Source organism: Uloborus diversus, chromosome 5 (genome assembly GCF_026930045.1).
Source record: "Uloborus diversus isolate 005 chromosome 5, Udiv.v.3.1, whole genome shotgun sequence".
Taxonomy (NCBI): Eukaryota; Metazoa; Arthropoda; class Arachnida; order Araneae; family Uloboridae; genus Uloborus; species Uloborus diversus.
In genome coordinates, this window is record NC_072735.1 from 3,821,521 (window position 1) to 3,835,739 (window position 14,219).

The window sequence follows — 14,219 nt, forward strand, 5'->3', positions numbered from 1 at the left end:
AAAGAAATGTCTTGATTAAGCTGGAATTCAGTAAAAAGCGATTTAAACTACTTGAGGTTCTATAGTAGTTTTGCATAACAAAATGAAATACAACAAAATAAAATGTAAAAAAAAAATTATTAAAAACGAACAATAGATTTTATCACTCGATTAGTAACTTCGCCTTAACTGCTGGTAATCATGGAAAGTAAAAAATCTGAAGGTTTTGTCGTCTTTTATATTTTTCTTCAGGAAACGCTGAATTTTTACTAGTTTTCCAGCTTTTTTTACCCCAAGACAATTTTTGCGCTTTGTCCATATACTTACGATACAATATGCTACAAGTATCCCACATTTTCCCTTAAAAAAGACAACAAAAAAACACATTTCTTTAAAAAAAACCCAACTTTAGTTGGGTTTTATTAAAAAAAACCCAAAAAACCCTGGGTCCATGGGCTTTTTTTTTTATTTTTTAAACCGGGTTTTTGCCAACCCTGGGGCTGATGAGAGCTAATCAGCACGAAACTGCAGTCCTCGGCTGGAATGACTGAGTTGGCGGTGTGTTTCATGTACATAAACAGTTGATTTTGTTACTTCATGTTAGAGGAGATAATAGACTGTTAGTGATGAGTTTACTCGCAACAGCTTACATCAGTTATTATAGGTTTTTTTTTTCTGTCTGTAATACATTTTTGACTCATTTGCATGGTTTGAATACTTACTGCTCTTCGCTATAAATTCTCCTAGGTCAGCAAACTGTAACATACTTCCGTTATAACGCCATTCATTTAAGTTAACATTCTTAAGTTTAAAAGATTAAATGCCTACGATACTGAAGCAAAACATTTTATCCGTTCAAACATTGTAAAACAATTTAACTGAGTGTGTATTTTGTCCCGTAAATGACGTCGAATACATTTCGTTAAAAATAATAATTTAAAAGGGTTATGAGCACAATTTTTGTAAGAAATCAAAAACGTATATGTGACTGCTTATATTTGAAGTATTTTTTTTCTTTACTTAAATATTTAAAACGTTTTGCCAACGTGCTTTTATTGGATGAAAGAACAAATGAAACCTTAATAAATTTTATTTTTCTTGTAAACAACCGTTTTTCATGATCACTAAACAAAAAGCATTTTTGCTATAACGATCGTCCCATTGATGTATTTTTCTACCGAAATCAATTATTGTTGGTACAACCCGATCAGCAGAACAAAAAAAAAATTGTTTTTACGTCACTTTCTTTCTGCTCACTGAAAGAAAAGAAAACCAAGGCCGCATCAAATAGATATCATTCGTTGTTATGGAAAAACTTGGTCACAATGATTATTTTCTAATTGTTTCTATAAAAGGCCATTGTAGACATTTATTTTCCTTTGAACAGAATAATCCACTGAATGTACTTAGGGGAATAAATTTCTTTGCGAAGATTTCACATACACTGTGTGATCTAAAAATAACATATATTTTTAGTGATAAAATAAAATGAACTTTGAACTGTATGTTAAAGGTATTATTTATTTAAAATAAAATCCATTCGGATGGATACAACATTTTGAACGATCAAGCTAATTTATCCAGTTTTTTTAACCGTGGTTTTTGGGAATGTTTTTAAGCACTGGTATCACGGTTGCTTGAATGACTGGGGCATCATCGTAAAAATCTCGTTTCATTGCAGTTTTTAGTTTCTGAAACAAAAACAGATTTGAGTCCCTGCTCACCCTCGGTATTCGCCTGATCCATCACCGTGTGACTACTTTCTGTTCCCATAGCTGAGAACTGCAATGAAAGCCGTGACACATGTGCTAAAAATTTCCATAATTTAAACTATTTTAACAAAATAAAGGGAATTCTTAATATATAAGAATAAACTGTTTTTCATGTCATATTACAAACTTCAAAGGAAAAAGGAAAGCTATATAAGCAATCTATGGCAGGAAAGAATATATCTCTTATATTAACGCTGCCTAAATCAACTGAAATAAAATATTTCTACACCGAAGATATAAAAAACTATTACGAGTAATTCATTCTGAAATAAGTACTAAAACCACATCCTTAGTAAAATTCTCGATTCAGCAGGTTTTTCAGGCGTTCTTTTAGAATATTAAAGATCCTAAAGGAGGGAAAAAAGCGCAAGCGGAAAAGAAGAGAACTTCAGTAAAAATTCCGGAGACGTGATTGCTTCTTTCAGGAGTGTTTGATAATTAAACAATTGTAAGTCGGTTTTGTTGAAATGGAATAATTACTTCAATCAGCATATTTCAGAAATGAATTGCTAGAAAAAGCACTTTTCTAATAATGATAATTTTTTTTTCATTGAAGTTATTTTATGGACTGAACTTGATGTTCGGAAAAAAGTTAGCTTCTTTAAGATTAAAAAAAATGTTAATTATTGTGTTCAGCAAAGCATTTTTTAATCCTTTTTAAAATGATGACCAGGTAATTTTTCAAGAAATCTACGTCACAATCGAATAAAATTTCTTCTTAACGACAGTAGCAAAAATATTGGCGATTAATTATATTTTAATTTGTCGTTTAGAATTTTCTTTGAAAAATAAATCGTCCTTGTGCTATATTGTGGTCATTGTGCATCTTGCTAAATCCATATGATTCAAGCTATAACGTATTGTTACGGATCCGGTGCGACTTCTAACTTTCTTTAAATATCGACACAGTTCTTGAGAAAACACAGGAGGTTTATTTACACTATGTACAAAAAATATCGTTAACAACTGCCAAATTAATCATCAGCAATTAAGCGAATATCAATCAACACCGTAAGCTCAACGGTTACACACGTATTTACATTCAAATACGCAAAACAACACAGCGAAATGCCTCGCAATAAACAAAGCTAATACACTCTCAGTACAACTTCTCAATCGAGACTCACACCCGCCGTCCGTCGTGGCTATTTATACATCTCGAAAGAGACATCTCAAATATTCCACAAGATTCCCGACGTTTCCTTCTGTTTTCTTTTTATTCATTCACAAACCTTATCAATGAAAAATAGGGGGATCGTATACATCAGTCGAATTTACGGAGGCTGTATATTCATTACAAGAAACTATTTACAGGTTATGTTACTACAATAATTTTAGATGAAAGATAATTTAATGAACGCCAAATTTAGCTAGATTACGACGAATTAATTACAAAAAATTACTATTTACAGAGTTTGTAACAGTATTTTTCCCAGATTTCTCGTTATTTAAGTATTGATGAGATATTTCCACACATAATGTGCATTTATGACATACTCTGAAACTATGCAAAGTGCTTTGAAAATGATAAGTACTGGATACTTTCATGTTCTTTATGAGGAATAGCAAAAAGACTTGTGTAAAAAACATACTATTTTTTGCCCCGAGGAAAGTGCTATGATTAATGGCAGGAAATGTTTTCATGTAGAAGTGCCATTACTTATGAAATTGTTTGTACTTATATATAGAATTTTTTAAGGACTTAATATGCTACTTTAAAAGACTATGATATTCTTACAATTAATAACGGCTCACAACAATGACAATGACGAGTTTAATTTAGATGCTATCGACATACTTGTGAATAATTAAAATTAAATTAAATTCGAAAAACTACATGAACTGATACAGTAAATTTAGGTTTTGAATTTAGTCATTTATCTTGTTAAACTCTTTGAAGATAACTAAACCTTCTGGTGGGTCATCCTCGTAGAAACAGTCATTTTGAGCTTATTAACTTCAGGAAAATTAAAGTCAGTGGAATCAGGTGAAACTTTTTATAGAGATAGATATATGTACGGGATTTATGAAAAAAAATATTGGTCATAATAAACAATAATGTTTTTTTTTTTTTTTGAATAGCATTATGCCTTCAGCCTTATACCCTCAATTGAACGTTATTCCCTTACTAGTGAGGGAATGACGAATTCATAAAAAATGGATTCTTTAGTCGTTATCCCAAACTGATAGTTCTGCAAAAGGTAGTGCCTTTAACGCAGCCCCGTTAAAAATATTGAAACTATACGCATTATGTTCATATGGTTTCGGCAGCTGCCGATTTTCGTGTGCTTAGCCTAATAGTCCTTTTGTTGAAATATCATATTGAGCCTTGGTTTCGTAGGTAGATAGCAAATATTTGATTAATATTGAAGCTGTTTTTGAGTCACTTTATGAAGCTTGGCTGGAATCTTTTCATATGGAATAGCATTAGTTCCGGTTTTCTTAATTTTTTTAAAAAGAAAATAGTAGTAAATTTACAGGTACTGCATGTGGGCTAATAGCGATATACCTTTAAAACAATAGAATTTTTCTCCCTTGAAAATACATATTAAAAATATTTATGATTATATAAACATGTGTGTTTATCTCATTCTTCTTCATTTTAAGTTTTTCGTTATAAGAGAACAGCCATAAAATATTTACTATATCGACCTTGTTTCTTATGAATCAATTATTTAAGTTTTTTTCTCCACTGTCTCATCTGTAAAAAGAGTTTTTTTTAGTTATTGCAATCACTTTAGTACAGTCTATTAAGGTTTTTTAATACGTATATTAGTACGCTGCTTTTCGCATTTTTATTAAATAACTTTTAGAATTGGTGTTTCACTTCAACAATTGCAAAAATGTAGCATTTGATTGAAGGCTTATTTTCCAGCGACATTTTTGAGGAAAACATATATAATTTATGTCGCAATCTTACTATTAAAAGATTATATTATTATATTATAAATATTATAAATAAATAAATAAATATTATAAATAATATTATAAATAAATAATATTATACATAAAATATTAAAAATAAAAGATTATATTATTATTATTATATAAAGGTTGTTTGATTTTATTTTAAAATTTAAATTTAAATTTATAGAGAAAGTCAAAATCATTGCTAAAATGTTCAAACATCTTCTGTATTTTACTATCGAACTGTATTGTTACGACTGTTCTACACTTTGTGTGACATACTTTAAGTGGGGTTCTTAACGAATTAGTCACTACTCAAAGGAGCGAATCTAAACCAGTGACTTCTTTTTCTGCTTTAAGGCCAAGATTCTGCTGTAGTAGAAAATACAAACTGTAAATATTCAAAGCTCCGTGAATCATTTAGCTTTTAGTACATTTGTCCAGCAGCTTAAAACTGAGAAACATCAAAATAAGTTCGTTTTAACGTCTCTTCTATTTAAAACAAATACTAGTTCAAACGTCTTTAATCTACGTCCAAATAAAGGCTCCACATTTTTTAAAATAATTTATAGAATAGCCTATACTTGCCAAATTCAAGGCTAATTTCATATATATATTAACAATATTTTTTGTTTCCAAACAATGAAATCATTACCTTAGTTATGACTTTTTAAAAAGCATCCGACTAAAAATTTTGGAACAATGCTGAAATTTGCTAAAACCTTAAACACAATCGGTTTCTCTTGCTCCGTCTATATTAAAAACTAGTGGTACCCGCACAGCTTTGCCCGTAATAGAAAATTAAAAGGTTTTTTGGTTCGCCTGTATATTTACATATAATGTATGGTGAATTTTCTCGCCAATTGGCTTGTGCCAATGTTACGGTTCTTATGATAGTTAGAATAAAAAAAGAAACACATCGAATTTTCGAAAAATCGCTACAAACTAACTTTGTGCCAAATTTCAAGAAAATCGGCCGAACGATCTAGGCGCTAGGCGCGTCACAGAGATCCTGACAGACTTTCAGCTTTATTATTAGTAAAGGTAAAAATAAAGATGTATGCTTCACAAACGATTTGTAAAAATCTGAACTTGAAATTTGTTTAACACGTACCAGTTAAACGTTTAACTCTTACAGAGCTTTTTCATTCTTCCAAAAGTAGAACATTGAGCAGCAGCGAAAGTGTGACATTGTGTTTCATATAACGTGGTGCCGTTACGCATACTTCTTCAGCAGTGTTCATCCCTACCTGCAGATGGTGATTAAATTAATGTTTGTTTTTGGAGGGGGGGGGGAGGGGTCAAAAATGGTTTTACACTACATTTCTTTAAAATGTATGTTTAGCTAATTTGCAGATAGCGATTTTGAACGCTACTTTTTTTAATGATTTAGAGTTCAACTGTCGTTTCAAATAATCCAATAAACAGCGGCTTTAGTGTATTAATGCTCATGATAACATTGAAAAAAAAAAAAAAAAAAACTTGCAAGCTCAAACTACAAAAGGCAATCGAAATAATCAGGCACCCAAATTTTATAAAATTGTTAAAAATAGCCGTGAGCGAGTATTGTTCTGACATACTTACCAAAGAATTGTTTTCTGGCAGTCATCGCTGATAATCCGTAATTGTTCGTGAATTACATATCGGTAATAGACTGCATTGAAAAAATCAAATAATAGCGTGCATTATCTCAAAAGTTTTTATGAACGAGTAGTTCTAAACAAATAAGGTTTACTTTTAAATAACTTCAGGTTATCCCTTGTGTTTTAAACTTAGCAAAAAATAAGTGATTGATAATGTAACGTAAAAACATGTAATGGAATTATTATAAATATTTTAAAGGTTTATGAGGAAAACGCTTTGTTCCTGGGAAAGCTTCTCTTTAATGCTTAATGTTATATAGAACAGCCTTGGGTATTATTATGATCTTTAACTCACAACTTACTATAATCATAGATAAACATTTTTTGAAACAACTTCTATAGAATATTTTGCGTATTCCAGCCTTTTTTACTTCCTTTTACGAAAAAGGAAGTATTGTATTTGCGAAAATATTTTCCCTCAAAAATGGGCCTTAATTTCCATTTTGCTAACCCCCAAATGAATGTTGAGTTTTTTTTCGACCCGATCACACGTACATAAACGTATAGACGCCCGAAATATCCATTTTGACGTTTCCCAAGTTAATTGCAACGAGTTTTCTCGTGACGTCTGTATGTACGTATGTATGTGCGTATGTGTGTATGTATGTTGCATAACTCAAGAACGGTATGTCCTAGAAAGTTGAAATTTGGTACGTAGACTCCTAGTGGGGTCTAGTTGTGCACCTTTCTTTTTGGTTGCATTCGGTGGTTTCTAAAGGGGTCTTTTGCCCCCTTTTTTGTTGAAAGTCATTGTTAATTTCGATGCAAACTCAAGTGGTGTAAGAATTTGGCGGGCACTTGGCGATATATCGCCACTTTTTTGGTCGCCAAGTTTTGTCGCTAATTTGGCGATTTTTTTTTGAGCAATCACGATTGCTTATTGTTCTCATTTGACCGTCTTTGATGTTCCGTGCCTTTTTCAACCACCACCGTCACCTGCTGGCGCGACTCCGTCCTCCGGTAGCCGCTCCTGGTCGGTGGCGTCCATGTCCTAGACACACGCACGCTCATACACATACGCACTCACACACATACACACATGCCAACGTGCATACAGACAGGTCTACGCACACACAAAAGCCTACACTTACACAACTAATACACACGTCTCCGTTCAATAGGAGGGTAGACTTGGAGGGACAGGAGCCGTGTCTAGAAACAAGTGAGTAGAGTAGTAACCAATGAGTAGGGTCCTGTCGCAACTCGTGATTGCGAAAAACATAATTTGAAATCAAAATTTAAGAATTCAAATTATTTTTTTTTTTAAATCTGGTTTCAATGTGGCCATTGTTGGTGATATTTAGAGAGTTAACTCTTGAATCACATTAAAATTGCAATAATGGGGAAATAACATTAAATTGGTGTAAAAGGAAGTTATGTGTTGCACACATCAGCTCGTTTTAAAAAAATAAATGCACCTTAGTAAAACTCATTTTTCTTTTCGATGGACTTATTGGTAAAATTTAAATTGGGAATATTTTAAGCGTTCAGATTGTGTGAAGCGTATTGTTTCTCTTGCGCTATTCTTCAAATATCGAAAGAAGAAAATGAATGGCAACATCAAATAAAAAAGTAAAATTTGTTTTAAATTGAATATACAATAATACTTAAGTAACCATATACCAGTTAATTTCCTTTTAATATTGGGCACAGTAATAATTTTTAAAACTAAAAGTTTTTAAAATGTACCGAAAGAATATTATGAAATCACGTGGTAGAGATGATGTAAACTAGCTTGAGATAACTGGTGGAGAACACTTACCACATCAAAATTCGAGTATTAGCTGAAGGTTATGAAAAAAATATTTAAAACGAGCTGATGTGTGCATCACATGACTTCCTTTTACTCCAATTTAATGTCATTTTCTCATTATTGACAGTTTTAATATGATTCAATAGTTTACTCTCTAAATGTCACTAACAGTGGCCAAATTGAAACCAGATTTAAAAAAAAATCGCCAAATTTGTCGACAAGTTGGCGACAGTACTTGGCGACCAAATGACTGGCGGTATTTAGCCAAGTGTCCGAAAAATTATAACACCACGTGAATTTACATTGAAATTAACAATGTTTTCCCCCCAAAAAGGGGCAAAATACCCCTTTTGAAGCATACGAATGCAACCAAAAAGTAAGGTGCACAAATAGACCCCACTAAGAGTCTATGTACCAAATTTCAACTTTCTAAGACATTCCGTTCTTGAGTTATGCGACATACACAAATACGCACAAATATACGTAACTACAGACGTCACGAGAAAACTCGTTGTAATTAACTCGGGGATCGGGTGTCTGTTAACTTTCGGGTGTCTGTACGTTCCTAGGCACATATCCACGTGTGATCAGGTTGAAAAAAAAACTCAACATTCATTTGGGGATGAGCAAGATGGAAATTTAGGCCGATTTTGGGGTGAAATTTTTTTTGCGTATACAATACTTCCTTTTTTGTAAAAGAAAGTAAAAATTGTTGGTTTGAACATATATACAGTGAACTTACAGTTGCGCAATTCAAAAAGAGGGTAACTCCCATCAAATGGGAGTGACTAAAAGTCACAACCATACATCGAAATCGAGTGTACTTCATTAACAGTAGTGCAGTTGCATCTTCAGAGTTCATGGTAGGGAGTCTCGGTGCGCTGTTTCCATTACAATTGTATATTTTGCCGCACCAGCTAAAGAATTCAGGCGCTTACTGAGCAAAAGCTATTTGTAAAGAATAACGTATATAAACTAAATTTATTCATTAAATGTAGTTGAAACAATTAAAATTTTAAAATCCATTAAATGTTCAGTTTTAACTTAAGTTCTAAATCATGTAATATTTCCTGTCTACATAGAGTATTTAATCTGAGGTTCATACACGGATCATTAACCTGTTGGAAAATGCAAATTTCTCATAACAAAATTATATAAAAAATTATACATATTTTCCTGCTTAATGCGTAACATTATAAGCATATTTAAAAAAAAAAATTATCAAAACATCTAGAACGCGTTTTCACTTCCTTTTTACAAAAAAGGAAGTATTGTTTTCGCGAAAAAAAAAATTCACTCACCCCCGAATTGATGTTTAATTTTTTTTTCAACTCGACCACACGAAGATAAGTGCCTAAGAACGTATAAACACTCGAAATATCCATTTTGGCATTCCCCGAGTTAATTACAACAACTTTTCTCGTGACGTCCGTATGTAAGTATGTATGTATGTGCGGATGCATGTCGCATAACTTAAGAAAGGTATGTCCTAGAAAGTTGAAATTTGGTACGTAGACTCCTAGTGGGGTCTAGATGTGCACCTCCCCTTTTGGTTGCAATCGGATGTTTCTAAAGGGGTATTTTGCCCCTTTTTGGGGAGAAATCATTGTTAATTGCGATGTATACTCAAGTGGTGTTATAATTTGGCGGACACTTGGCGATATATCTCCAGTTTTGTCGCCAACTTGGTGACAAATTTGGCGATTTTTTTTTTAAATCTGGTGTCAATTTGGCCACAGTGATATTATTGAGAGTAAAGTATTGAATCACATTAAAATTGCCAATAACGTGAAAATGTCATTAAAATTGGAGTAAAAGGAAGTCATGTAATGCACACATCAGCTCGTTTAATCATGCTAATGTACACTTTTTTTACAGTGGTGAATCAAAACTACGTCGTGGAGGTCTACGACGAATATGTGACGGCTGGAAGCACGGCTGTACTCAGGTGCCATGTGCCAGGATTTATAGAAGAATATATTTCATTGATAGGTTGGAAAGAGGAAACAACAGGAAATGTCATACAGCCGTCCACAAATCTAGGTTGGTAGCTTTTCACTGTTTTCATTATTTGAAGTTATTTTTTGACTAATATAGAATTTCTAAGAACCTTTTAAGTGTCTGAAATGTGCTAAAGTTTAACGCTGCACATTAATATGGAGACCATTTCGGAAATCCAATGTGTTCTGTTTCAGTTAGAAAAATCTATACTACTATTACTGTACTACTGGAATTGTACTAGTGCGTAAGTGTAAGAGTATATTTACGATAGTGCAATAAAAATAGTGCAATTATTGATTTCGTTAATGTTAATAATTATCCATTACCAATTTCTGCAAAAAGGTGAGAAGGTCAAGTTCTTACATTTTTATAATTACTCTTAAAGGTTGAGCATAAAATATGACATGTATCGGATAGAAATAGTTATTCCCTTTTTTCAATAGTTTGATTGTTTTTTACTTTTCAAGAACATGCATACCAGGATTTGTTTCAAATAAACAAAATATGGATAAAATAAAATTATACAATAACACTGGAGATATTCTAAGTCCGTTTAATGCTTTGAGTGCCATTTTTAAACTATAAATATACCAGCAGTAAGTTACCGCTCTTAAGCTAGGGCTCAGCCCCCCCTCCAGAACTACATGCAATATACCAGACAGCCCGGCCATTACATCCTGAGACTGCAGCTTCGTTCTTATTAAACTCTTCAGTCAGGAATAGTGAATAACCGAGCTGGAGGCAGATGATATTTCGTTGAAGCTGGGAGCGCTAACAAATTGGTAGATAAAGTAAATGTATCTCACCAGCGAGTGTCCGCAGCATGGTGCGGTTTTACTTGTGGATTTAAGTTTGTTGGCACTCTCAGCTTCAATGAGATGATGAGTTCAAATAAGAAGGAGACTGTATTCTTTGGATGTGATGACCAGGCTGTCCCGTATATTGCGTGTAGTTCTGCCTGAGCCCTGGCTGAAGGACGGTAACATACTGCTAGTATATTTATGTTAAGTATACCTGCCTCGTCCTTCAATATTCGAGTTAAATTGAATCATTGCTTCAGTCACTCGTCTGGTCTGAGCTAATTTTGTATTAGTTGCCAGTTTGTTTGGCACTCTTGGCTTCCTTAAGAGGTTTTCCACCTTCAGCTCGGTCAATCCTATGCCGGGCTGATGAGTGCTAATAAGCACGAAACTGCAGTCCTCGGTTGGAATTGACTGAGCTGGTGGTGTATTTCATGTAGTATATTTATTTATAGTTTTAAAATGGCACTCAAAGCATTCCAAGTAAACGGACTTAGAATATCTCCAGAATTGAATAATTTTATTTTATCCATACGTTGTTTATTTGGAGCAAATCCTGTATGCTTGCGCTTGAAAAGTGAAAACAAAATCAACTATTGAATAAAGGGAATAACTATTTCTATCCGATACATGTCATATTTTATGCTCAACCTTTAACAGTAATTATAAAAAGTAAGAACTTGACCTTCTCACTTTTTTGCAGAAATTGGTAATGGATAATTATTAACATTAACGAAGATAATAATTGCACTATTTTTATTGCACTATTGGAAATATACTCTTACACTTACTTACTAGTACAATTCCAGTAGAACAGTAATAGTAGTATATATGTTTTACCATGGATTTTATTACAATGCAGTATCCATGGTACTTGCACATGTCCCAGCAAAAACAAACCTGTAAAATAATATTATTCTCATAATCATTTAAAACCAATCAATTTTCATAGTTTTAAATTAACCGAACAGTGAGGAGACGGGTAATTGGTAAGTAGTAAAAATAAAAGTAATAGCAACTAAAAATATAAGAATCTTGGTTTTTCTAGCATGGAGCAATATCTATTCTTATCTGAAATCACTTTACGTACGAAAGGAAAAACACTTCTCTACCCCATCAGACAGTGGAAATAAGATGAAGTATTAAAAAAAAGAAAAAAATAATAATAGAAAAGTGAATAATATTCGATCGAAACACAGAGAATGAGGGAGATGGGGAAAGAGAACGAACGAGCAGGATCAAGAGGAAGATCTCTCTGACGAATGGAGGATCGGGAAGAAATGTTTTCTTGTCATCACCACGTGCCAAAAACACGAGTCGCGGAGTCTTAATGACGATAAGGGAAATGGGGTGCGGCGTCTAGAACGGGATATAGACCAATCGATAGAAGCCATCCGTCTGCTTTCCACCAAAAACTGGAGGGAAATCTGTCAGGCAAGAAACAAAGGACTTGAGCATGTGTCTGAACTTACTTGTTATCCACGTCAAAGGATCTTTTTTTTAAAATAGTTTCGCAGCCAGATTAACAACCACTTAGAAATGTAATCCACGCTCGACACTTTGAAGATTAGGAGGGGCAAATTGATCCCCTCTTGGCTTTTACTAAATAACGTTTTTTTTATTTTTGCAGGCCAGTTGAGATTATTTTTGTCTTAAAAAGTCTTCATTTGATTTAAATCAGTTTGAAAAAGAGCTGTTTGGTAATGACGAACTTTTCATTATTTAAACTTCACGCCAAAACTGGTGGGAAATCTGTCGGGAAAGAAACAAAGAATTTGAACATGTGTCTGAACTTACTTGTAATCCACATCAAAGGATCTTTTTTTAAAAATAGTTTCGCAGCCAGATTAACAACCACTTAGAAATGTAATCCACGCTCGACACTTTGAAGATTAGGAGGGGCAAATTGATCCCCTCTTGGCTTTTACTAAATAACTTTTTTTATTTTTGCAGGCCAGTTGAGATTATTTTTGTCTTAAAAAGTCTTCATTTGATATAAATCAGTTTGAAAAAGAGCTGTTTGGTAATGACAAACTTTTCATTATTAAAGATTCACGCAAAACCCCACCAAAAACTGGAGGGAAATCTGTCAGGAAAGAAACAAAAGATTTGAACATGTGTCTGAACTTACTTGTAATCCACATCAAAGGATCTTTTCAAAAAAAAAAGAAACTTTCGCAGCCAGATTAACAACCACTTACAAGTGTAATCCAGACTCGTTGCTTTGGAGATTATGAGGGGCAAATTGATCTCCTTCTGGTTTTTAGTAAATAATGTGTTTGTGCATTTTTTATTATTTTTTTTTTCATTTTTGAAAGCCAAAGTAGACTATTTTTGTCTCCAAACTCTTCATTTGATATAACTCAGTTTGAATGAGAGCTGTTTGATAATCACGAAATTTTCATTATTGAAACTTAACGTGAAACCCATTCAGACATTTCACTTAATGTCTATCTGAAATCTTGAGGAAAATCATCAGGAAAATTCAAGACTAATGAATATATCTTAAAACTATTATTTAAATCCTTAACATTAAAAAAGAAAACATACGACCGTCTGAAATAGATACCACTTAATTAGAAAAACCTTAATTTCAGGAATATTTTAACCCACTTGTGACCTTATGTGGTTATATAAACATTAATCAAATAATAAGTAATAGCAAAAAGTTGATCCGCTACTTAACGAGCTTTCTTTCTTATGTATCGAAATCAATTTTCTATATGCAGCCATTTATTCCTTTCTCTCCATTGTTTGTTCTAACATACCTCTTTTTTTGATTAGAGATTAAAACATGCATTTTTTTTTTAAATTATCATAAAAACAGCGTCATATTCACTCTGCCAGTATTTAAGGTCTTATAAGAATATGTTAAGTTTAAGATTTTTTTTTCTTTCTAATACCTAAGCAGACATAAATGTCAGAAGCATTTTAAGCAAATTAATTGTGTGAATTTACTTGCAATTACTTGAAATTAAACTTTAATTTGAAAGTAAAGATTTTACATATGGATAAAATTTTGTTCAAAAAATAAAATTGTTTGCAGTTTTCTTGTGATTTGGATACTTATGCTCAGTTGCAATTAACCAATCTGCAGCTTACGCCCACTGTAAGTCTGCAAAAAAATCGGATGTGCTTTTTTTTTTTTTTTTTTGAAACAAGAAACTAACACAATGCCTGCAATTGTTTTGTACATTTTTTTTCAGTCAAGTTATTTCGAATAAAACGGTTTTGAATCATGCTCTCCTTTTAAAAGTTATTAGGAAGGAAGGGGGCAGCGAAACAACTGAAAATTTGCACGAGATAAGGAACAGGCAAGCATGTCGTCATCTCGATACTTTACTTGCGTTTTTTTTTTTTTTTT

The 14,219-nt window shown here is 32.8% G+C and overlaps 1 protein-coding gene across 1 annotated transcript in view; it reads left to right on the forward strand.

The window, feature by feature from the left end:
* LOC129222414 (cell adhesion molecule Dscam2-like) overlaps nt 1-14,219 on the forward strand; it is a 395,853-nt gene that overhangs the window by 144,580 nt on the left and 237,054 nt on the right. Inside the window, exon 3 of the mRNA XM_054856925.1 lies at nt 9,933-10,097. Within this exon, the coding sequence (XP_054712900.1) occupies nt 9,933-10,097 (165 nt within the window). The remainder of the gene's footprint in view (nt 1-9,932; nt 10,098-14,219) is intronic.